The sequence below is a fragment of the Desmodus rotundus genome, chromosome 9, assembly GCF_022682495.2.
Source record: "Desmodus rotundus isolate HL8 chromosome 9, HLdesRot8A.1, whole genome shotgun sequence".
Taxonomy (NCBI): Eukaryota; Metazoa; Chordata; class Mammalia; order Chiroptera; family Phyllostomidae; genus Desmodus; species Desmodus rotundus.
This window is the reverse complement of record NC_071395.1, coordinates 92,287,263-92,308,679: the sequence shown is the minus strand read 5'-3', so window position 1 is coordinate 92,308,679 and position 21,417 is coordinate 92,287,263. Positions and strand designations below refer to the sequence as shown.

Here is a 21,417-nt window from a genome sequence, read left to right as displayed (position 1 = left end):
GGTGAGAATACTGGACATGTCATGACTTTAAAGTCAGACGTGCTTCTCTTTAAGAAACACGGCCAGGTCTTTCTCACTGGAGAAAGTCTACGATTAAATAAAAATCAGTTTTAATCTTAAATTAAAAAAAGACAGCAATAAATAGAACGCCTTTGAAGCTCTAAAGCTTCCTGGTTCTTGGTTTTGTCCCTTGACTTATTTCAACTCCAGATACTCAAGAATGAGAACTCCATTACACGCCTAATTTGTTTTCAGAACCTTCCTTCTGTCCTCCTGGCAAACATACCATAAGCCAAAAAGCTCCTTCTCAAGGCTATTATTTGTATTCTAACCTCTTTCGAATATATGATTCGTTGCATCTGTTCGGATTTCCATACATCACGAACAAACCCTTTGATTTAGAGATAGATAATAGGGATAGATTTCCCTGAACCTAATGACTTTGGCGATTACTGTCCAGAATGGTCTAAGAAATAAATCTACTAATTATTATTTCCAAAGAGAATCATTTACTTTTAAAATTACAGTAAAATCTGGAATTCAAATGCAAAAAAGAAACTGCAAAACTGCTAATCTCCAGAGGATGTGAGATGTTGCTCCCCAGCATATGTTGTCAGTTTGGCTCAAATACAATCAGATTGCCCTGGCTGGTGTGGCTCAGTGGCTTGAGTGCCATCCTGAGAACCAAGGGGTCACTGGTTCGATTCCCAGTCAGGGCACATGCCTGGGTTACGGGGCCAGGTCCCCAGTGGGGGGCATGCACAAGAGGCAACCACACATTGATATTTCTTTCCCTGTCTTTCTCCCTCCCTTCCCTTTTCTCTAAAAATAAATAAAATCTGTAAAAATTTAAAATAAATTAATAAATAAATTACAGTCAATTTTGAAGTTAGGACTTACATTCTCTCTGGGACCTTAGTACTACTGTACTAAAACACACCGTACTAAAACTACCAGAGGCCAAAAGCATACTCAGGTTTTCGTATTTAGCTGGGCCACTCTGTAGTTACATTAAGACTAGAAGCCCTTTGGGGACGGGATACTTCCTTCAGTCATCAGAGTAGCATTCAAAACTGTGTAAATTAATACTAAACCTCACCATCACAGATGTAATCAGTCAACACTAACTTTGCCTGCCACCTGGGGGGAGGGGTAGCCTGGCCTGGCAGGCCACTGGCACACCAGCAGTGAGATTTTGCTCAGTTTTGGCGCTAGACAAAACTAAGTTAATTCATCAAAACTAGGGGTTATCTTGCTTCTGTGCCCAATCGCTCTGTTATTTACCTTCTCCTTCTCCTGTGTTGTCCCTTTCACCAAACCCTTTGGTCCCTTACTATGTGCTCCGCTATTTTACACTAAGAAATGCTCATATTTGTTCAAAATAGCAAAAAACACGAAAACATTCTATCAGTAGGACAGTGGATGAATAATTACCCAATGGAATATACAGCGGTCAAAATAAATAATTTTCAGCAACACACAATAACATAAGCAATATAAGTGAAAAGTTCCAAAAGATTACATATAGTACGAACCCCTTTTTATAAATAAAAAAAAAACTAAAATAAAAAAATCATGAGTTATTTTTAGCCACTCACAGCCCATTTCTTTATCAATGAAAGGGGGATAAATACCCACCATACATGGCTGACATGAGAGGTAAACAGTAACATTAACTGTATACACAGAATGCTCGTATGTTCAAAAAAATAGCATCCTCAACAATTATTTATACAATATTTGATGAAAAACTGTCCTGATTCAAGGCATTTTGTGGATCAGAAAAGGTACAGAAATGGGTCCTTTCTTTAAGAAGTAGGCCTTCCCTCAGTCTTCCCTGAGAACACACAAAATAGTCACCTAGTAGTTTACCTTTCCGTCCAGTCAGTGAAATTTTTCAAAATGAGACTTTGAGGACACAGGTAACATAAAACTTAAAAAAAAAGGCATTTAACAAATCCACATGCCTTGGAATGTTAAATCACTTATGTGAATATGTTTCGACTACACTATATGACACTTTGATAGAGGACAGTCCACATTTTGACTGGAAGTTACAACGGGTATCAGAAGCCTGGAAAACTGGAAAAAGAAATGCTACTCATGCTGTCTGCAAGAAGAGCGGACACGGAATGAACAGCGGTGGCAGAGTTCATGTTTAACCCTGGCCCTGGTTTGTCCAAAGCCCACGTGCCCTTCATCTTCTCCTCCACGGCTGTCCTTACTGCTGAGATTCACTTTCTGTCTCCCTTGCCTTACTTAGCATCTCATAATTTTATTTTAAATTTGAACTGTTGCTGACTTTTTTCCTACTCTTTTGATTTTATTCTCTCTGGTGTGGCCATTCATCCCTCCCTTAATTGTAGGCACATAAGTTTTAAATATCCTCCCACAGGCTGTATTCCAAGCTTTACTAGTTTAATTTGATGACGTGCTTTACCATTTAGTTTCAACAGTGTGAAGAGGAAAAACTAATAACCAAAGGAGAATGCTTCTAGGGCAAGCTACAGGCAGCATTTTGAGTTCAGCTCAATAAGGGTTTAGGGAATCAATCTTTTTTCCCTTTTCTGAAATAAACTGCTAAGCTACTTATTGTGATATAAAATAACTTTAGGTCTAATAAAAATTATCTGCTGTTTAACTTAATTATCAGTCTAGGTTTAGTGAGTCTCTTTATTAATTATCATTTGAACACATTATTTATTCTATTTAATATACTGTCTAGAGAAGAAGTTGACAAGGTAATCCCTATAGCCTACAGGTGGCAAACGCAAAGCCCGAGGACCGAACCCGGCCCACCACCTTGTTTTATCCAGCCCAGCACCTTGTTTCTACCCAGTGGCAGCGCTGAGTTCCTTGCCCCTAGTTAGGGAGTAGTTCCTTGCCCCTAGTAGGGACATTTATATAGTCCTAAAATTACGTTTGGCCCTTTGAAGGCAACTGCAAGGCTGCTGTGGTCCCAGTGAAAATGAGTTTGACACCCCTGCTGTAGACAGTACCAGAGAAAAGAGGAAGGTATCAGGACACACCAACATCTGCCTCCTGAAAACAATTTTTAAAATATGACACCACCCATCTAGTTAAATAAAAATTGAAATTCAGTAGGTCAGGAGTATCTTGGAATAACTATGTGGAACCATCTTTAAGAAGAAAGGATCACTGTAGGTTTTTTTTGCTAGAGGCGATGGTAAAGGGAAGGAAATCCTGACTGTGAAAACCATAAGAAATTCTAACTTTAAAAACGATGGTTTCAGCTTAAAGCACTTTTATTTCTATTTACTACACATAAGTAATATAACTTCTTTGAAACTCCAAAGGCTAGAGAAACAGAAAAACTTGGGCTATACATATTATTTGCTAACTTTTATTGGCCAGATCTTTAAACATAGACACAATGTGTTCATTTATTCACCAGATATTTATCTAGCACCTGCTTTGTGTCAATCAAGATGCCAAGTGCTGTGTATGTAACAGTGAATAAAAATAGGCGTGACCTCTGACACTCAGAAGCTTATAGGTTAGTGGTAGGATAATAATATGCTCTCAAACATAAATGTAAAAATACAACTGTCAGTACATGTAGTACATGCACCTGTGAACAGAGGTCCGTCCCTAAGAAGGAAGGTATTTGACCTCGTTAGAGAAGGTGCTTTTGCGAGTGTAAGAGCTGAGATCTAAAGGACATTAGCTAGACCAGGGGTTTTCAAGGAGCTGGTGGTAGTAGTGGGGGTATACTTGCCATGGGACATTTGGCAATGTCTGGGGACATTTTTGATTGTCCCAATAGGGAGATACCACTGGCACCTAGTGAGTAGAGAATAAGGTTGCAGCTACATATCTTAAAATGCACAGGAAAGTCCCCTACAACAAAATAGTATCCGGCTTAAAATGTTAATAGTGCCCAGGCTGAAAAATCCTGAACTAGGCAAGGGAAAAACACGCGTCAGGACGGTGGTGGGAGACTCTAGCAGAGAAAACAACAGGGGCCAGATCACTCAGGGCTTTCTAGGCATTACTTAAGAATAAAGGGGGAAAAGTAAAGGGTTTCAAGAAGAGGAGCTGGGGGGTGAGGAGAGTGGTGGCAACTTGCTCAGCATAAGATTTTTTTAAAGTTACTAACTGCAGTATGATGAACAGATCGGAAGGGAATGAAACTGGGTGTGGGTGGATAAGATAGGTAGCTAACTAATCTAACTTTTTAGAAACTCCACAACCTGGGGAAACAAAAGGTGGTAGTGGTGAGGATGTGAAAGTAGCCAAGACACTTCCTTCTATGAATGTGCCGTATGGGAAAAGGAGAAAGGAAGAGTGGAGGGTGCTGTGGGAGCAATCACTCCTACGACGTGGGTTCATGGGGTTGAGAGCTAAGGATGCCGGTTATGTCCTTCCGAATTCTCTCAAAGTGGAGCAGCAACCTCTAAGAAGTGCCTCCTTTGTATTTAAAACTAAGGGACAAGAGTATCCCTTCTTTCTTTTTACATGCGACATATGGTTACTTACCATTTTATTTGTAAGGATTCAAGCAACAAAAACTGGAGTAGTTAAATTTTAATATACAAGCAATAACCCACATTTATAATCAGAAGCTTAGGAAGTGATAAAACCAATGACTGGCTCCACTGAGTATATTCTCAAGAATGTGTTTTTCCTCAATTATTACATTAGAAACTAAATAGCGAATATTAAATACTATTTTATTACAAAACATATATAGAAAAGAAAGTATTATATATAATGTATGGTTTAAAGAATAATAAAATACTCATGAACTCACCTCTAAGTGCCAGTTTTTTTAAAATAGCAAAAATTTTCATAAATGTTTTGTTTCATAAATGGATTTTAAGATATAAATTTATGTTACAACTACATAAAGGACACTCAAGGTAACACTTTCCCGCCACTGCTCAGTTACACCATTAAATGAAAGAAAACCTCTCTCCTGTAAACACTGAGTAACAACTGATATATTTAAAAGTTTCATTTAATATCTGATAGTATTCACATTCCAGGTGAAAGTTAATTTGATCCAACAAAACAAGTCCTTTTCTTTTTATTGTTTTATCAAAGTCAACTCCATAAATTTGTAACATTATCATTTAAAGCATAGGTTAAAACTGGTCTTACTTCTAGACACATAAAAATAAAGGCTTTGGATGGAAGTCTTTTAAAATGGCCTGATTTTTCTCTAGTGACTGACATATTTTGGCAATATTATAACCACCTCATCATGTCTTACACGGTGAAATGGTAATATTTTACGTCGGATTTGTAGTTCGAGTAAATGTGGCTGTGTGTCGGGCTAAAAGACAGCCCTGCGCTAAAGCATTACAAGACCGCGGGGAGGTGCATCTCTACATGAACAGGATTTCTTATTTCTTTGGAGCAGCAACAGTCTCAAACTCCAAAGCTTCTTGTAAATCAAGAATTGTATGCCTTGACACATGGCTGGTTTAAAATGAAACAAGGGTAATCTGAGCTTCATCCTTTCCAGCTGCAGTTCAATAAAGTCTTCTTCAATTTAACTAATAACAGGGCAAAAGATAGTTCCTCAAAAAATAAAGAGTGATCACAATTCTATCCCAATTAAGTCCTTTATACATTTCCTCCCATTCAAACAGTGATATTAATATTAGTCCTTAAAGAATTACTCACCCAATGAAAGCCACCATCTGTTCCACTATGTGTTTGCTGAACGTTATTATAACAAAGATTTTCTGCAAAGAAAACACCAGTTTTAATATGAAAATAATTCTTTAATATTAATAAAATATTAAAATAACTATTTCTCATCAAAAAGACAATATAAATCCACAATTTTGATAACTCTAAAAAGGTGAGATGCTGCCTCTAACTGCAATTCAAAAAATCCTTTATAAAAAACCAAGAAACATGATTTGCTACTACTTTGTATTTTAAAGATGTTTTTCCTTAAGCACAGTTCTAGTCTTATTAGGATACACGACCACACCTGACGGGAGAACACGAGTCGTGAAGCCAAGACTGAGTGGGCACTCCGCATGTTTTGTGTGTCTCAGAACGGTGACACAGCCGAAGTTGCGGCCCCTGTACCCCCCACCGCTGAAATTAAAGTGGATCGGACTGGTGACAGGGGTCCGGGCTAAATCTAACCCGGAGGATCTTGAAAAGACTATACATCCTCAATGGGAAGATTTTGTTGAAGGAAGAAGTATCACGAAAGTTCCATTCTGAGATCCCGGATGAGCTTGGATGTTCAGGGTTAGGGTACAAACACCGGCATCAACAGACGACTGAGGATTTTTATCAGACCTAAGTCGTTTTCAATTTGGTGTTATTGAGGTAGTCTCACTAACTAAAGATGTCCATACCTTGCCTTACAAGATGCCTTTAAGGGCCAATAGCTAGTAAATATTCTCAACTCAATTCAATAAATTTTACAGAAAGTACTTACTATGGATAATATAAGGCATCATTAAGAGTTTTCAGGAATAACATAAAAATGAGAATACTTCTTCAGTGGCCTGAAGGTATTTACAAATTTTTCTACACACAGTAGAAAGATGGTAAACACTGTGTGTGTGAGTGTGTGTATATATAACTGTAAATGCCATTAGTGGTGAAAGCAATGTGATGTGGAAGTTCAGAGAAAGGAAAGATCACGTAAGTACAATTAATTAGACTCAAGAAGGTGATATTAAAGTTTAACTTCAAAAGGACTGAAAGGTGAAGGCATAGGTAAACACAGCTCACCTCCTTGCACAACCATATCAAAATTACAACTAAACTAGGAAAACTATCACTCAGAACCGTCACAAATCAAGTTGAATGGAAGTCAGAAAACTACAGAATTAAAGAAACTACATCCATCCAGACCAGTAGGAGGGGCAGAGATGTGGAACAGGCTGGTCCCTCACCCACAGGTGCTGGATGAAAATTCGGGAGGGATATCTCAGGAGCGAGGAGTCTTAGCCCCACAGCAGGCCCCCCAGACCAGGGTTTCATTGCCAGGAAGGTAAGTCCCCATAACTTCTGGCTGCAAAAACCAGCAGGTATTGAATGGGTAGAAGAAACCTGGAGTCCCAAGCAGTTCCTCTTAAAGAACCAACATATGGACTTACTCAGAATCACTCCCCCTGAGCTCCAGCTCCGGGGTAGCAGCTTGAAAGGTACCCAGTGGCACACAGTGAGGAACTGAAATGTCTGGCACTAGGACAAGAGCTGGGGGACAGTCTTCTCCCAGACAGAAAAGCAGGCAGAGGCCACTGTCCCTTTTCTGACCCCACCCCCACCCCCCGCACAGAGCCACAGAGCTGGCAAGCTGGTGCCGTATCTGAGACTCTGTCAACCTGGCTAACACTGTTTGCCTAGCCCTGGAGATCCCCTGAGGCTCTGTCCCACTCAACTTACCTGCCCACCCAAGCTGTTAACAGTTACTTTTCCATATGAATGGGTGGTCTTGGTTCATGCTTCACAACTTCCTGAATCCTATCAAACAAGCAACAGCTGGCCTCAGTGAGCTCCCAGCCTCTGTACCTCTTGCTAAGTGGCCCCAGGCCTGGCACCAGCAGCACCTAACCTAGGTCTACAGCTTGGCTTCACCTGGGAATCTCCTAGCCCAGCACAAGTAGCAGCCAAATGCAGATTGCTCTATAGCTCAGGCAGGGTGGCTCTGGGCAAAACATGGGGGTGGGAGGGGACGGTGCCTAATTTGGCCTGCACCACCCAGGAAACCCCAGGGCCAGCGCACCCAGTGGATAGCTATAGACCATATCAGAGCACCACCACCCTGCCCCTGCACAGTGGATCCTCCACGGAGGGTGAAAGTTTGTGGTCAGTGTCACAGCCAGTCCACAGCTGACCGGCCTGGGTAAGTCCCTCCCATTGATCTGCCAACAGCAATCAAGGCTCAACAAGAGGAGGGTGTACTCAGCCCACATGAAGGGTATACCTCCAGTATCCAGCTTGGGTAACAGGGGAGGATGTGCCACTGGACCTTACAAGACATCTACTACATTATTAGGTCACGCTACCAAGACAGGGCGTTATAGCAGCTCTACCTAATACATACAGACAAACACAGAGAGGCTGCCAAAATGAGAAGACAAAGAAGCATGGCCCAAATGAAAGAACAGATCAAAACTCCAGAAAAAGAACTACACCAAATGGAGAAAATCGATTATCAAATGCAGAGTTCAAAACACTGGTTACAAAGAATGCTCAAGGAACTTAGTGAGGACCTCCACATTATAAAAAAGACCCAGTCAGCCCTGGCTGGTGTAGCTCAGTGGATTGAGTGCAGGCCTACGAACCAAAGGGTCACAGGTTCAATCCCTAGTCAGGGCACACACCTGGGTTGTGGGCCAGGTCCCCATTGGCGAATGCATGAGAGGCAACCACACACTGATGTTTCTCTCCCTCTCTTTCTCTCTTCCCCTCTCTCTAAAAATAAATAAAATCTTTAAAGAAAACCACATTAAAATACTTAAAAAAAAAAAAAAAAGACCCAGTCAGAAATGAAGGATACACTAATTGAAGTAAGGAACAATTTACAGGGAAACTACAGTAAAGTGGATGAAGCCGAGAACCAAATCAGTGATTTGGAACATAAGAGAGTAAAAAACAACCAGTTAGAAATACAAGAAGAAAAAAGAATAAAAAAAAAAAAAACCAAGGATAGTGAAAGCAGCCTCTGGGACAACTTCAAGAGGTCTGAGTGGGCGATTCTACCAAGTAAAAGGCAGAGACTACTGATGAGCCCACTTGACCATGTGCAAAGAGGAAAAGAGGGGAAGGCGAGAGCAGGAAGAAACAAAGATATGGATGGAGGGAACTAACGGGGGCAGAATGAACAAGGAACCTGTCTGTAAAGAGAGCGTCCTTCAATGGTAAGAAGAATCGCAGACAGATTCACTTATTAAATGTTCACTGAGTGCCCACTAGGCAGTAGAATAATTCAATGAGCCAAGAGACAAAAGTCTCTGCCCTCATGGAGTTCATATTCCTGTACATGTGTGTCCGGTGGTGGGTGGGAAGGTAGAGAGGCAATAAACAATACACGTGTAAAGTAACTACGCACATGAAGTATTATACATAAGCATACCGACTTCTCACCTTCTTCATTATTAATGTTTCTAAGTGTCCTTCTACAGGCAGAGGACTTCATCTTGTGGGAGGGGAAATCCTGATTTAACATTATTAGGTGGGCTGATCTGACACTTTTATGGGAGGTTTAACAAATAGCAAAATATCAATAAAAATAACAATATTTATCAAGGAAAACTGCCCAGTTTAAGATGAGGGGGGAAAAAAAGAGAACCAGAAGAGAGAGGTTTACTATTAGATTACTGAAAAATCTGTGTGTGATGTCTCCTTTTTTTTTCAGAAAGTTACAATGTTTATATTACTCATTAATATTGCTTACCCAAGGAATGAGAAATGTTTGTAGCCCTGAGCTCCAGCTGGATGTACATCAAGTGACATGCCTTGAGAAAGCATGTGTCTCTGATAACGTGGAACAAAGAGAGCAAACATATCCCATGTTCTCAGCTTAGGGAAGGAACTCAGATTCTTCCCTTTCAGAAACATACATGGATTTTAACTTTGGGTTTTTTTTTCTTCCACATGGAAACAGGGAATGAGCTTTGATTTTATAAAGTTTAAGTTTGAATTCCTGGGCCTTAGGCATATATTTTATCTTTTCTAACTACTCAGTTCCCCCATCTGTGAAATAGGGGTAATAACCACCTCACAGGACTGATTTGAGAAACCCAATGCCAACTGCCTGGTGTAGGTCCTGATAAACAGCAGGCATCAAACAGTTCAGTTTTCTTCATCATATAAATAATTTATAGTTAAGGAGACAATTCAAAAGACTGGAAAAAACACTGAACTTGAAGCCAAAGACTAGGGTTTAAATTCCAGCTGTTACTCACACTTAAGTACCTATTACTTATTAACCTCTGGAAGTTTGATAATTACAAAATAGGAGTAATAATTTCTCTATCCCAGGATTATTATGACATACACTAGGTGCTTTAAAGTGTGAGGTACTGGGTGGGGAGAAAATGCAGACAACTGTGATTGAACAACAATAAAATAATTTTTTTGAAAAGTGTGAAGTGCTACATATATATAAAAAAAGCATTATTATAACTTTTTTTAAAATCTGAGAATATTCAAAAATATATACTATTAAAAAAAAAGATTTTTATTTATTTATTTCTAGAGAGAGGGGAAAGGAGGTAGAAAGAGAGGGAAAGAAACATCAATGTGTGGTTGCCTCTCACACCACCCCTACTGGGGACCTGGGCCCGCAACCCAGGCATGTGCCCTGACTGGGAATCGAACCAGCGACCCTTTGGTTCGCAGGCCAGTGCTCAATCCACTGAGCCACACCAGCCAGGGAAAAAAAATACACTCTTTTTGATTATTCTGCAATGAAAGGTCTGTTAAATTGCACACCCTATCACTAGGGTACTTTTAACATAGTAAATTTCACTATAATTTATAGCAGAGTACTATCTAAAGCAGGATGCATAAGTTTCTGGATTCCTACAGAAGTTGCTGTTATAAAGGGAATTAAAGAAATCTGCTGTTACTTTCAAAGGCCTCCCAAAAGCTAAATGATAGCTTCTTTCTTGCCCCAGCAAAAACTGAAAAGATTACAGAAAATATTATCTTCAGATACACTGCAAAATAATATAGTACTCACCACAACATTTTACTATTTGAAAAATCCTGATATGGTATTTAAATCTTTTTTTAAAAGATTTTATTTATTTATTTTTAGAGAGAAGGGAAGGGAGGGAGAAAGAGAGGGAGAGAAACATCAATGTGTGGTTGGCTCTCCTGTGTCCCCTACTGGGGACCTGGCCTGCAACCCAGGCATGTGCCCTGACTGGGAATTGAATGGGTGATCCTTTGCTTCACAGGCCCATGCTCAACCCACTGAGCTACACCAGCCGGGGCTGGTATTTAAATCTTTACCAAAGAAACTAGCATTCCAATATTAAAGAACTCATATTCATTGAAAAATATACTTCAGTGGGAAAACATATATTCCTTGAAGGAGGAAAAGCACATCCTTGAAATGCTGAGTGACTGTCATGCAGGAGAGTGTAGGACACACTCAGTAAACTCATCTCGCACGTCACAGGCTAGTATTAGAAACTGGGTGGGTGGAAGCAGCTCAAAATTTTCTGTTTCATTCACCTCTTCTACGAACTAGGGGTAGAAAGATGTTAAGAAGAAACCTGGGAGATAGGCCTGTTTTTAATTATTAAGGGACCATACCAGGGCACAGACATTACTCACTGTTCTTGCCTTTCCTTTGGTGAATGCCTCTCTTTGTTGCAAACCTCATTGATTAAGAAATTCTTTCCAGGTTAATTTTATTTTATTCTGGTGACATTTGCCCTTAGAAGGAAACAATTCATATCACAGTCCTAGAAGCACATATCCATTTCCCCGCATTTAAGGGTTTTTTTTTAAGTCTCTTTCCTTTCCTTTAGTCATATAGTATATATCAAAGATTTTTGTTAAAAATGGCTTTGAAGACTAGCAGATTTTCACTTCTCTAACCACAACCCACATCTTTTTGCCTCTTCAGAGACCCCTTTCTTCCCCATTCTCTCCGACACTAACATCTGTCTGGTTTTCTGTAAAGGATACTGGTATCTTGAGAGGAAGTGTTATACACAGTGTGTGAAAGAAAAGTAGCAATAGTGAAAGGCAATATTCTCTCAGCTCATGGTCAGTGAAGGTGCATTTTTTTGGACTACGTATGTGAAAATGATGTACATTTGGTAAAAGTCCTGGATGAAGAGTTTTACAAGGCAAAAAGTGAAGTAAAGAAAGAGACAAAGGAATCATAGAAAAGAAGGAAAGAAAACAAGGAGAAAAATAGTAAGGGAGCACAATTTTCTAATAGGGACAGGGAAAACCTGCCAAAAATCCACTAACCGACACGGTTAAAGACCTAAGCAAGCTACCAACCAAAAGAAGCAGAACCGAAATCTTAACAATTCAGCTTGGAATGAGCAAGGGAAACATATTTCAGTGCCTTTTAATGGCTCATTATCATTATGCAGGAGATAAGACAATATAATTACCTGAATATGCATTTTAATTATTGCTTTTCCAATCAAGGTTGCACCAAAGAAAGTCCAAAAAGGTACAAGAAAGTGTCCACATGTTATTCCAGCCAGGTCAAATAGAGGATTTGGAATCTGCAAAGTAAGTAAGTAAGTAAGTAAGTAAATAAATAAATAAATAAATGGAACTTCCACATATAATCAATGAACAGTTTAATTTTACCCCCTGTAAGTAAATCCTTACTCATACTACAAAGAGGTATGGTTCCTTGATCAGGACTAGGCTGTTTAGAAGTTTAGGCAATATTCTTATGTGTCTACGAATTTGGTCTTATATTCATCTCAGGCTGTTGTTCAATCTGTTCAAAGCCAACCAGCTGTCCTTTTGCTTGCGTTACTTATGGCTAATGTTCCATAATATATTTTTTCTATGACACTAGAATTGGATAAAGTTAATGGATCCACAGGAATTTAATACTCTTCAGTGGACACTTAGCTATTTGGTAGCCATTTTCTTTTTTTAAAGATTATATTTATTCATTTTTAGAGAGAGGGGAAGAGAAAGAGAGAGAGAGAAACATCAATGTGTGGTTGCCTCTCACACTCTCCATTCTGGGGACCTGGCCCACACCCAGACATGTGCCCTGACTGGGAATTTAACTGGCAACCTTTTGGTTTGCAGCCCATACTTAATCCACTGAGCTACACCAGTCAGGGCTTGGTAGCTATTTTCTATGGTGAGGTATAAATGAGAAAAAGTCTTCAGATTATTTTAGAAGTTACTAGCGTTTGAAAAATCTTTAGCCTGAAATAGAATATTATCTACATAGCTCCAACATTCTTGTAAATTCATAAATACATTTATGGGTGGATATGCATTCACCTCTCAACATAAAAAAATAATTTATTATTTGTATTTTATTTTATGAGAGCCCAAGGCTACAGGGCTGTATGATGCATTTTAGAAAGAAAATAAAGTGTAGAAACACAAGAGCACTGATTCAGATGTTTCGAATATTCAGTCCCAGACAAAGAGTGATTCACAACAAATACCTTTTCCAAACATTTCCATATTTCCAGACTGCTCGAAGACAAAGTCATATAAAAATGTAAAGAAACCACAGGCTGTTTCTGAGTGCTCCACCCACTTTCCCCATGGAAGCACTCTGTCCTTGTGGCTGTTGGCCAGACCATTTATCAGTCAATTAATTTATATGCACTTTCAAAGAAAAGCCTAGTTATTGAAAAAATATTTGTCACATACATCTTTTTAAAAACAGGGCCATACTAAAGTAGAACTCAAGTATTCTTTTATTAGTAACACTTGGATTCAATAACTCAGTTTGTTTTTCCCATCTAAATTCAAAGGCTTTATGCAATTTCATCTAACAATCACGTAATAACAATATCATTTCACAGCCTTACAACTGTCATTTCTTACATTTTTTCATGTGACCCTTAGAACTCTGCAAATTACAATTTTTATCAGGCTCTGCCTCACACGAGAGTGTGAGTACCCAATCATCACGCTATGAACTACAGAACCACATATATAATCTTAATCTTCACATCAGCCTTTGTAACGCAGGTCTTATCGCTCCATTTTGAAAACTAAAAACCTGCTCAGAGTAAGCGGACTGAGGTAACGTAGCTAGTTAGAGTTAAAATTGGCTTGAGAACCCAAGCCTGACTCCAAAGCCAATTCTTTGCACTATAACACACTACAACATACCTATAACTGCTCAAATAGTTAAGATCAACATTGTGACAAAGGCACATGTATATTTTAGAATATCTCTAGGATGTTGGTATCAGGTAAGACATTGTGGCACCCAATCATCTTTGCTTTGCTAAAGACATTTGCTTTGCTAAAGTGTGGAAAGGGGGCATTCAAAGATTAGTAATGTTCTAGTATGTAATGGAGAAAATAGCTGTGTTAGTAGACAATAATTTTGTGAATTTTACTTATAATGGCAGCTTTTATCACACGAACTAGGTACACCTAGTTATCCTGGCCAAATCCACCAGTGAACTACCAACAATTGTGTACAGGCAACCAAAGAAAACTTCTATCGAAATGCTCCATTTCAAATGTAATTGTTTCTATTATATTAGAAAATGACCAGGATAAACACTAACTCACACATCTGCAATTTGAGACATTAACTAAGCTAAAAAAAATTTTTCAACTACAGTTTATATTCAATATTATTTTGCATTCACTTCAGGTGTACACTATAGTGAAAACATTAAGTTTTTGACATACAGGGCTTCTTAGTTCACTGTAGCCCACGGGGCACAAACACAAGGCCCATGGGCTGAATCCAGCCCTCCACCTTGTTTTATCTGGCCTGGCACCTTGTTTCTACCCGGCAGCAGCACCGAGCTTCTTGCCCCTAGTTAAGGAGTAGTTAGTTATATTTATACAGTCCTGAAATTACATTCGGTCCTTTGAAGGCAACCATGAGGGTGATGTGGCCCCCAATGAAAATGAGTTTGACATCCCTGCAAGATGCCCTTAACTTTGCCACTGATGTTCCAATTATCTAACTAGGTGTTAATGTCACTTAAGATAGGTTTCATACAAATTCTTCTTTGTAACTAACGCTTGAAACTTTGGAAGAAGAAGACTACTTATCTATAACTCTGGAAAGAATGAAGTCATTGTTGTCTGATTAAATGCACTTCATTATAAATTCTTCATGGGAAGGATGGATTTTGTCTCTTTTGTTCTTATTGAATCAAGCCATTTAAGCCTCAAGTCATCATGGCATGATGAAATACTTAAAAGTTTAATAAATGAAATATGAACTTATCTAACAGAAAAGAGCTCATTTGATGAGTAAGATGAATGAATAATAAAATAACACATCCATTAAAATTACAGCATTGTTGTTCATTCAGGCATGTACCTTTAAAAACTAAAATTAGATCAAAATATAAAGCTACCATTTATTGGAATTTCTCACTTTTAATACAATTTACTTACTGAAGCACAGGCCAAAATTCCAAAAAATCCAACCTTCTGTACTAGGTTCTGAACTGCCAGCTTAGCCCGGGAGGCAAAGTCCTAAATAAAAGAAGAATATCACAACATTAATGAAAAGTACAAGGAGGAAGGAAAGATGATTGTTTATAGAGTTTATAATATTAAATGTCTCACAATCTAAAAGCACAGATTAATTTAATGAGTAAGATGAATTATTTTAAAAAATTACAGGTTGCCCTGGAAAAAACATGCAAATAAAATATTGATAGAACATTAGTTATATCCTTAATGATAAACTTGTACCAGATTTCAAGAATAAGCCCAAACACTGTTATGATACTTCACTTTTTTGGATCCCCTTCTGGATTATCAGGGATGAACAAAATACTATAAGCTAACCATGAACCAACTCATTCTTTTGGAAATGAGGTGGTTCTACCACGTCTATTTCTCTTTCCTTCTACTGCTGGACTCACTCCCCGATTGATTATCAGGGTAAGAAATCATAGGATTTTTCAAGGCAGCCGATGAAGACACCTGTGCTGATCACCAGTCAGAAGGTGGGAAAAACAGCTATGTGGTAATAGCTAGGCATTCATTATACTCAAAAGCAAAATAACATCCTGTATTTGCACAGTTTGTGCTAGTTTTTATAAGTGTTTTCACAAATATTTTACTCCAGACTTTAAATAATCCTAGTGTATAGATAGAGCAGATTCTTCAGACTCTGAAATCAGTGCTCTTTTTATTTCTCTGATGCTAAAACATGCCTTTGGCTGGCTAGCTTATTTCCACAATTCTCTTCTTTCAGCATGTTGATGCTACAATTATATATGTGTATCTATTTTTCTTAAAAGTACCCATCTGGCCCTGGCTGGTGTGGCTCAGTGGACTGAGCACTGTACTGCGAAGCAAAGGGTTGCTAGTTTGATTCCCAATCAGGGCACAAGCCTGGTTTGTGGGCCAGGTTCCCAGTAAGGGGCACTTGAGAGGCAACCACACATTGATGTTTCTCTCCCTCTCTTTCTCCTTCCCTTCCCCTTTCTCTAAAAATGAATAAATAAAATCTTTAGAAAAAAGTACCAATCTGAAATTTGACAATTCTTTTATTTTGAAATGGCATATACTTCCATCGAAATGAAAAAATATTAGCTATTGTGTAAATGTCTTTTAAAAAAGTGTTCGCATTATAGAACCTCTTTCACTCTCTTTAGTTCAGTACTCTAACAGGCAATAATCCTAGAGAAAGGTCAGGGTATTTAAAAAAAAAAAAAGGTTCCTTCACAGAATAAGAACAGGATTTAAAGCACTTCTCTAAGCCACACTGGAAGTTGTATATTCCTACATAAAACAAACAAACCCCTTAACAAATAATATGCAGAATAACCCTACAAGTTACCACAACATTACAAGTATTAAAAATTTAAAAATAATACCTTCCTTCTACTTACTTGTTGAGGGTGGTGAAAAAGTCAAAGGAATTACACCAATAAGGTTTTTTATATGTATTTTAAAAGATATTAATAGTCAATATAAACACTTTGAAGTTTAAGTATATAGGTTCTCAAAGTTAATTATTAACTAAATTCTAAAATGTAATTTTATAATTTTACAATTTATTTCCAAAGAGAATTTTTCTTCTGGGAATTAGCCTTATTTTCTCAGTTAAGTCATTGTATCTGGTTTAATATTGTTAAACAGCTGAACTACTGCAGTAAAGGCCACTTTCCATTTTCATTCAGATTTCTAGCTGACTATTTAATGTTTCCTCTTAAATTAACAACTATGCATTAAGGGTGAAATATTGATTTTATTGATTTAAAAACTGTTTAAGAATATATAATAAAATTCAGTTTTCCAAAATAACATAAGAACAAATTATACTCCTATTTATTTTGAATAATTTACACAATCCAAATTACTAAATTTGTAATTTATTAGAAGCACTAAATAAAAACTGGTAAGCCATAATGAAAAGATGTTTTGAGATTTTAAAATGTCAAATAATATATTTAGATTATGAACTAGTTGTAAAATTTTCATTAATATAGCCTAAGAGTTAAAGATAAATTCAGGAAAATGTCTTCTTTTTTTTAAAATTGTTGTTCAAGTACAGTTGTCTCCACTATTCCCCTGCCCCACTCTCCCCACCTCCCACCCTTGAAAAATGCCTTCTTTTATAGCCTTAATATCTTCAGAGCAAATCCACTCTAAGAAGAAACAACACAGTACTCAATTAATAAAAAATTAAAAGTAAGAAAAAAAACTACACAATGTTTTATTTTAAAGACAACATTCTTTTTATAAATGTATTTTCCAAGTCAGACATATGTGGAAACATTTTTCTATCACAGGATTTATGTACTCCTCAACAGATAAAATTATAGAAAATTAGATTGTTACAGAAAGTAGTGTAATCAAAATCAACAGTATTTAGAAGGTTTGGTGTTCTGTTTTCTTTTTTCTAACCATTTCAATTATAGTTGACATACAATATTATAGGTGCTCTGTTCCTTTTTATCTTAATTTCATTTCAAGGCTTTAGAATCTTATATTTATTTAAACCAGGTGACTATGTTAGTGACATCATTTTAAACTGATGGTATTTTTCTACTAGAGATATATATACAAACTTAAATTGGAAAATAGGTATAATTATACCAATGAGTTTATACAAAAAATTTAAATTAAACATTATGCAGATCACCTAATACTCAAAATAATAAAAATGTTTAAGCCTATAAAAGTTCAAGGAATCATGTTTTAAAAACACCCTGAAAGTAAGGAGCCATTCTATCCCTTTGGGGCAGAATCTCTTTACTCAACAGAAATCAGACAAGAACAAAGGAAAATAGACTCCTTGTTCTTTCAGATGCCTGGGTGCCCATCATTAATTATTCTTAACAGGTCTTCAAGAATTTTTACTTGAGGGAAAAGAGTTACTCTATCCAAATAAGTGAAGTAAAAAACCTTTCTTAACCTTATTTTTTAAATTATGTTTTAGCTGGCATATATTAGAAGGAAAGCAAGTTAAGTGCCATTTAATGGGGAGTTTTTACTTTTTAAGAAGTCTGAAAGTCATGTACTGAAACTGGGCTTCATAGATCTCAGTATGTGTTTTGCATGCACGCACACAGTGACCGTGCTGCTTTCGGTTCCTGTAATCCATCTTCCAGGTCTTTCACAATAGTCTGAGAATTGAAACTACATTTATACATCAAACCACCCATGAACATTTACTTAAATTAAACTAATATAAGGTCTGTACAATTGCTTCATTACAAGAAACCAACAATAGAAGAATATGCAGCTCGAGGGAGTGTTTTCTTGACGTTTTTTCCTTGCCAGTGTAACTAAACTCAGGGAATCACTGTGTTAGTATTTACACCAAATCTAAAATAATTTGCCATAGTAAAAGAACTCATGTTCAGATTTCAGAAACACAACCATATTTTGTCTTATTTTAAACTTATTTCACCTTAAAGTCATATATTCAAAATTTACCAATATGGCTTTAGAAGCTTTATTAATATAATTTTAGTGAAACATTCTTCTTTTATTGTCTAAAATATTTTACATGCAGTTGTATTTTCCTTGCTTGTTGCTCTGTAGCTTTAAAACTTCTTTCTTTACTTTTTTGGTAAACAATGTGGTACTTTTTCATTATTTGAATAATTTGACAGCTCTGTCTTATGTTGATTTTAAAGTAACATTCTGGGCATTTAAATATTTATATTTCCACCTACTCTGAAATAGAGAGAACTGTACTATGGGTATACTATTTGACAATAAACCCAAATAAACACACACACACACACACACACACACACACACCCCTAAAGCCAGCAAAAACTCCTTCTTTTAGTAAAGTTTAAAAGAACGATTTCAATCAAAATTTGCTATTCTTTTCAGGCCATCATATAAAATAAATAAGCCAAGAAAAAGTATGCACCAATAATAACAATATTTTAAAGAGAAAGTTTAACAAATTAGTATGTTAGATATTCAATATTCGAATAAAATATAAAAGAAAATTAGTATTTCATTTTAAATGTTTTGGTGTATTTGTGGGAACAAAGTAGTAAGTTTAATCTGATTACTTCCTCCGTTGTTACTCTTCATTTAAAAAAAAATCTGTACAACTAAAACCAAATTCCTTTTAATAGTTTCATTTCTCTGGATTCACATTTCACAACATTTACCTATTTCACAATTTAAGTGCCTGAAAGTTTCATTCTCTAGCTCTACCTAAATAAATAGCATGCATTTATCACATATCACTTTCCACTTTTTAAAAATAAACAAACAAAATACAAGTAAATAAAATGATGTTTCTTACTTCCACTAATAGTAGTCATGTGTATAACCATTCATGTTAAGAATGAGAGACACTAGGAATATTTCCCAATGACTACAAGAAGGCAGATGAAGAAAACCTAAGTCCTTATCACTGAGATTTCAAATAATAATAATAATAATAATAATAACAACCACAACAACCCACACAAAGCCTTTAAGTATGAATATTCTGCACTACTTGTGCTTCACATTTCTTTTTCCTAAGAAATACTATGTATTTATGATTAAGGGAGTAGAGAAACTGTATTGCTAATTATAATTGGCTTGCTAAATATCAATCTTTGAATCTAAAGATGTCAACTTGGATCTAAATATATGAAATAACATTTACCTTCAAATGGCCACAGTAATCTGTTTCATTTTCATAAGTGACCACATGAAACTTCAAGATCTCTTTAAAGGTGACAGAAAATCCCTGTCCATGTTAAATGAATGCAATGTCACTGGAGATAAATATGTTGTTGGTTACTAGCTCATCTTAGTTGGAAGGGACCCATTGCTATCAATGTAGTGGTAACTATTCAGCAATTGCATAAATTATCTGTCTTCTTAACCCATTATATGTAAAAATTGCTGAAATGCTCTTCTTGGGGTTGGTATTAACAGTTGCTTCACAGCCAATATGAAAAACCACAGAGCAACTGTTGCAACAATAATTCCTTGTGTAAAGGGAAATTTATGTTAAAATATATTGTATTTGTGAAGTTCTTCTACCATCTAAAATAACCTGTTAGTGTGTCCTAGTCAATTATGTTATGTCAAGCAAGTAAAACTCTATTAACCAGAAATGGAGCTAAATAGTAAGAATGGCTTAATGTAATAAGCTGTTTCAGCATCGTGAACAATCACTCTGAAATATTAACTTGTTATTAAGATCCCAATAACCATGTAGTGATTTTCTATGGTGAAGTCATATTTCACATAGTAAATAACACAATTACAGGGTACAATTACTTCTCATCTCCATGGAAAGTGCAATGAAACTTAACTCATAAACTTTAAATATTTCTCATCTTAGACTAAAGTGTATCTTAATAACAATTTTCCACCCATTTCAGGGCTGTTTATGAGTTATTTTCATATAAGAATATAGTCCTGGCTGGTGTGGCTCAGAGGACTGAGTGTCAGCCTGCGAACCAAAGCGTCGCTGGTTCGATTCCCGGTCTAGGGCACATGCCTGGGTTGCGGGCCAGGTCCCCAGTAGGGGGTGCATGAGAGGCAACCACACATTGATGTTTCTTTCCCTCTCTTCCTCCCACCCTTCCCCTCTGTCTAAAAATAAATAAATAAAATCTTTAAAAAAAAATAGAGAGCATTAATTAATTCAATTCAAAGTGAACAAAATACTTTTACTATTGACTTCTTCAGCAGTACCATTTATTTAACTGCTATGTTTTAATATTGCATATTTGAATGCTCTCCTTTAAATTAAGTATGTTTTCAAAAGAGTTACATATCACCAATTCTGTTTTCGAATTATAATGGAATCAAACATACTAATGAGATGAAGACTATTAGGAAATAAACTCTAGGATAATAACAAGAAAAAGTAGGGATATTAACTTGATAAGATAAAGTGCTTGTTAAAAATTTTAAATTTAGTACCGATAGGATGCTGGATTACAAAATGTACAAACATTTACCAGAATGTAGTAATCAGGACAGGGTTGTGCAACTTTGGAAATGAAATGTGTGGGGTTCTTTTTTTTTTTTTAAATAATATCATTCTTTTTTTTAAAAAAAGATTTTATTTATTATTTTTAGAGAGAGGGGAAGGGAAGGAGAAAGAGAGGTAGAGAAACACTGATCGGTTGCCTCTTGCATGTCCCGAACTGGGGACCTGGCCTGCAACCCAGACAGGTGCCCTGACTTGGGAATCAAACTGGTGACCTTTTGTTTGCAGGCTGATGCTCAATCCATTGAGCCACACCACCCAGGGCGAAAACAAAATATTTTAATATCCAATTTATGGCTTTTACTTTATTAAACCAGAGACGA

General features: G+C 36.8%; 1 protein-coding gene across 3 annotated transcripts in view; it reads right to left on the bottom strand.

Annotated features, from left to right (window-relative positions):
- VMP1 (vacuole membrane protein 1) overlaps positions 1 to 21,417 on the bottom strand; it is a 108,032-nt gene that overhangs the window by 14,307 nt on the left and 72,308 nt on the right. For all 3 annotated transcript variants that reach the window (XM_024573282.3, XM_024573283.4, XM_045182244.3), the window contains exons 8-10: positions 15,061 to 15,141; positions 12,090 to 12,206; positions 5,653 to 5,714 (exon numbers count right to left, since the gene is read on the bottom strand). In XM_024573282.3, the coding sequence (XP_024429050.1) occupies positions 5,653 to 5,714; positions 12,090 to 12,206; positions 15,061 to 15,141 (260 nt within the window). The remainder of the gene's footprint in view (positions 1 to 5,652; positions 5,715 to 12,089; positions 12,207 to 15,060; positions 15,142 to 21,417) is intronic.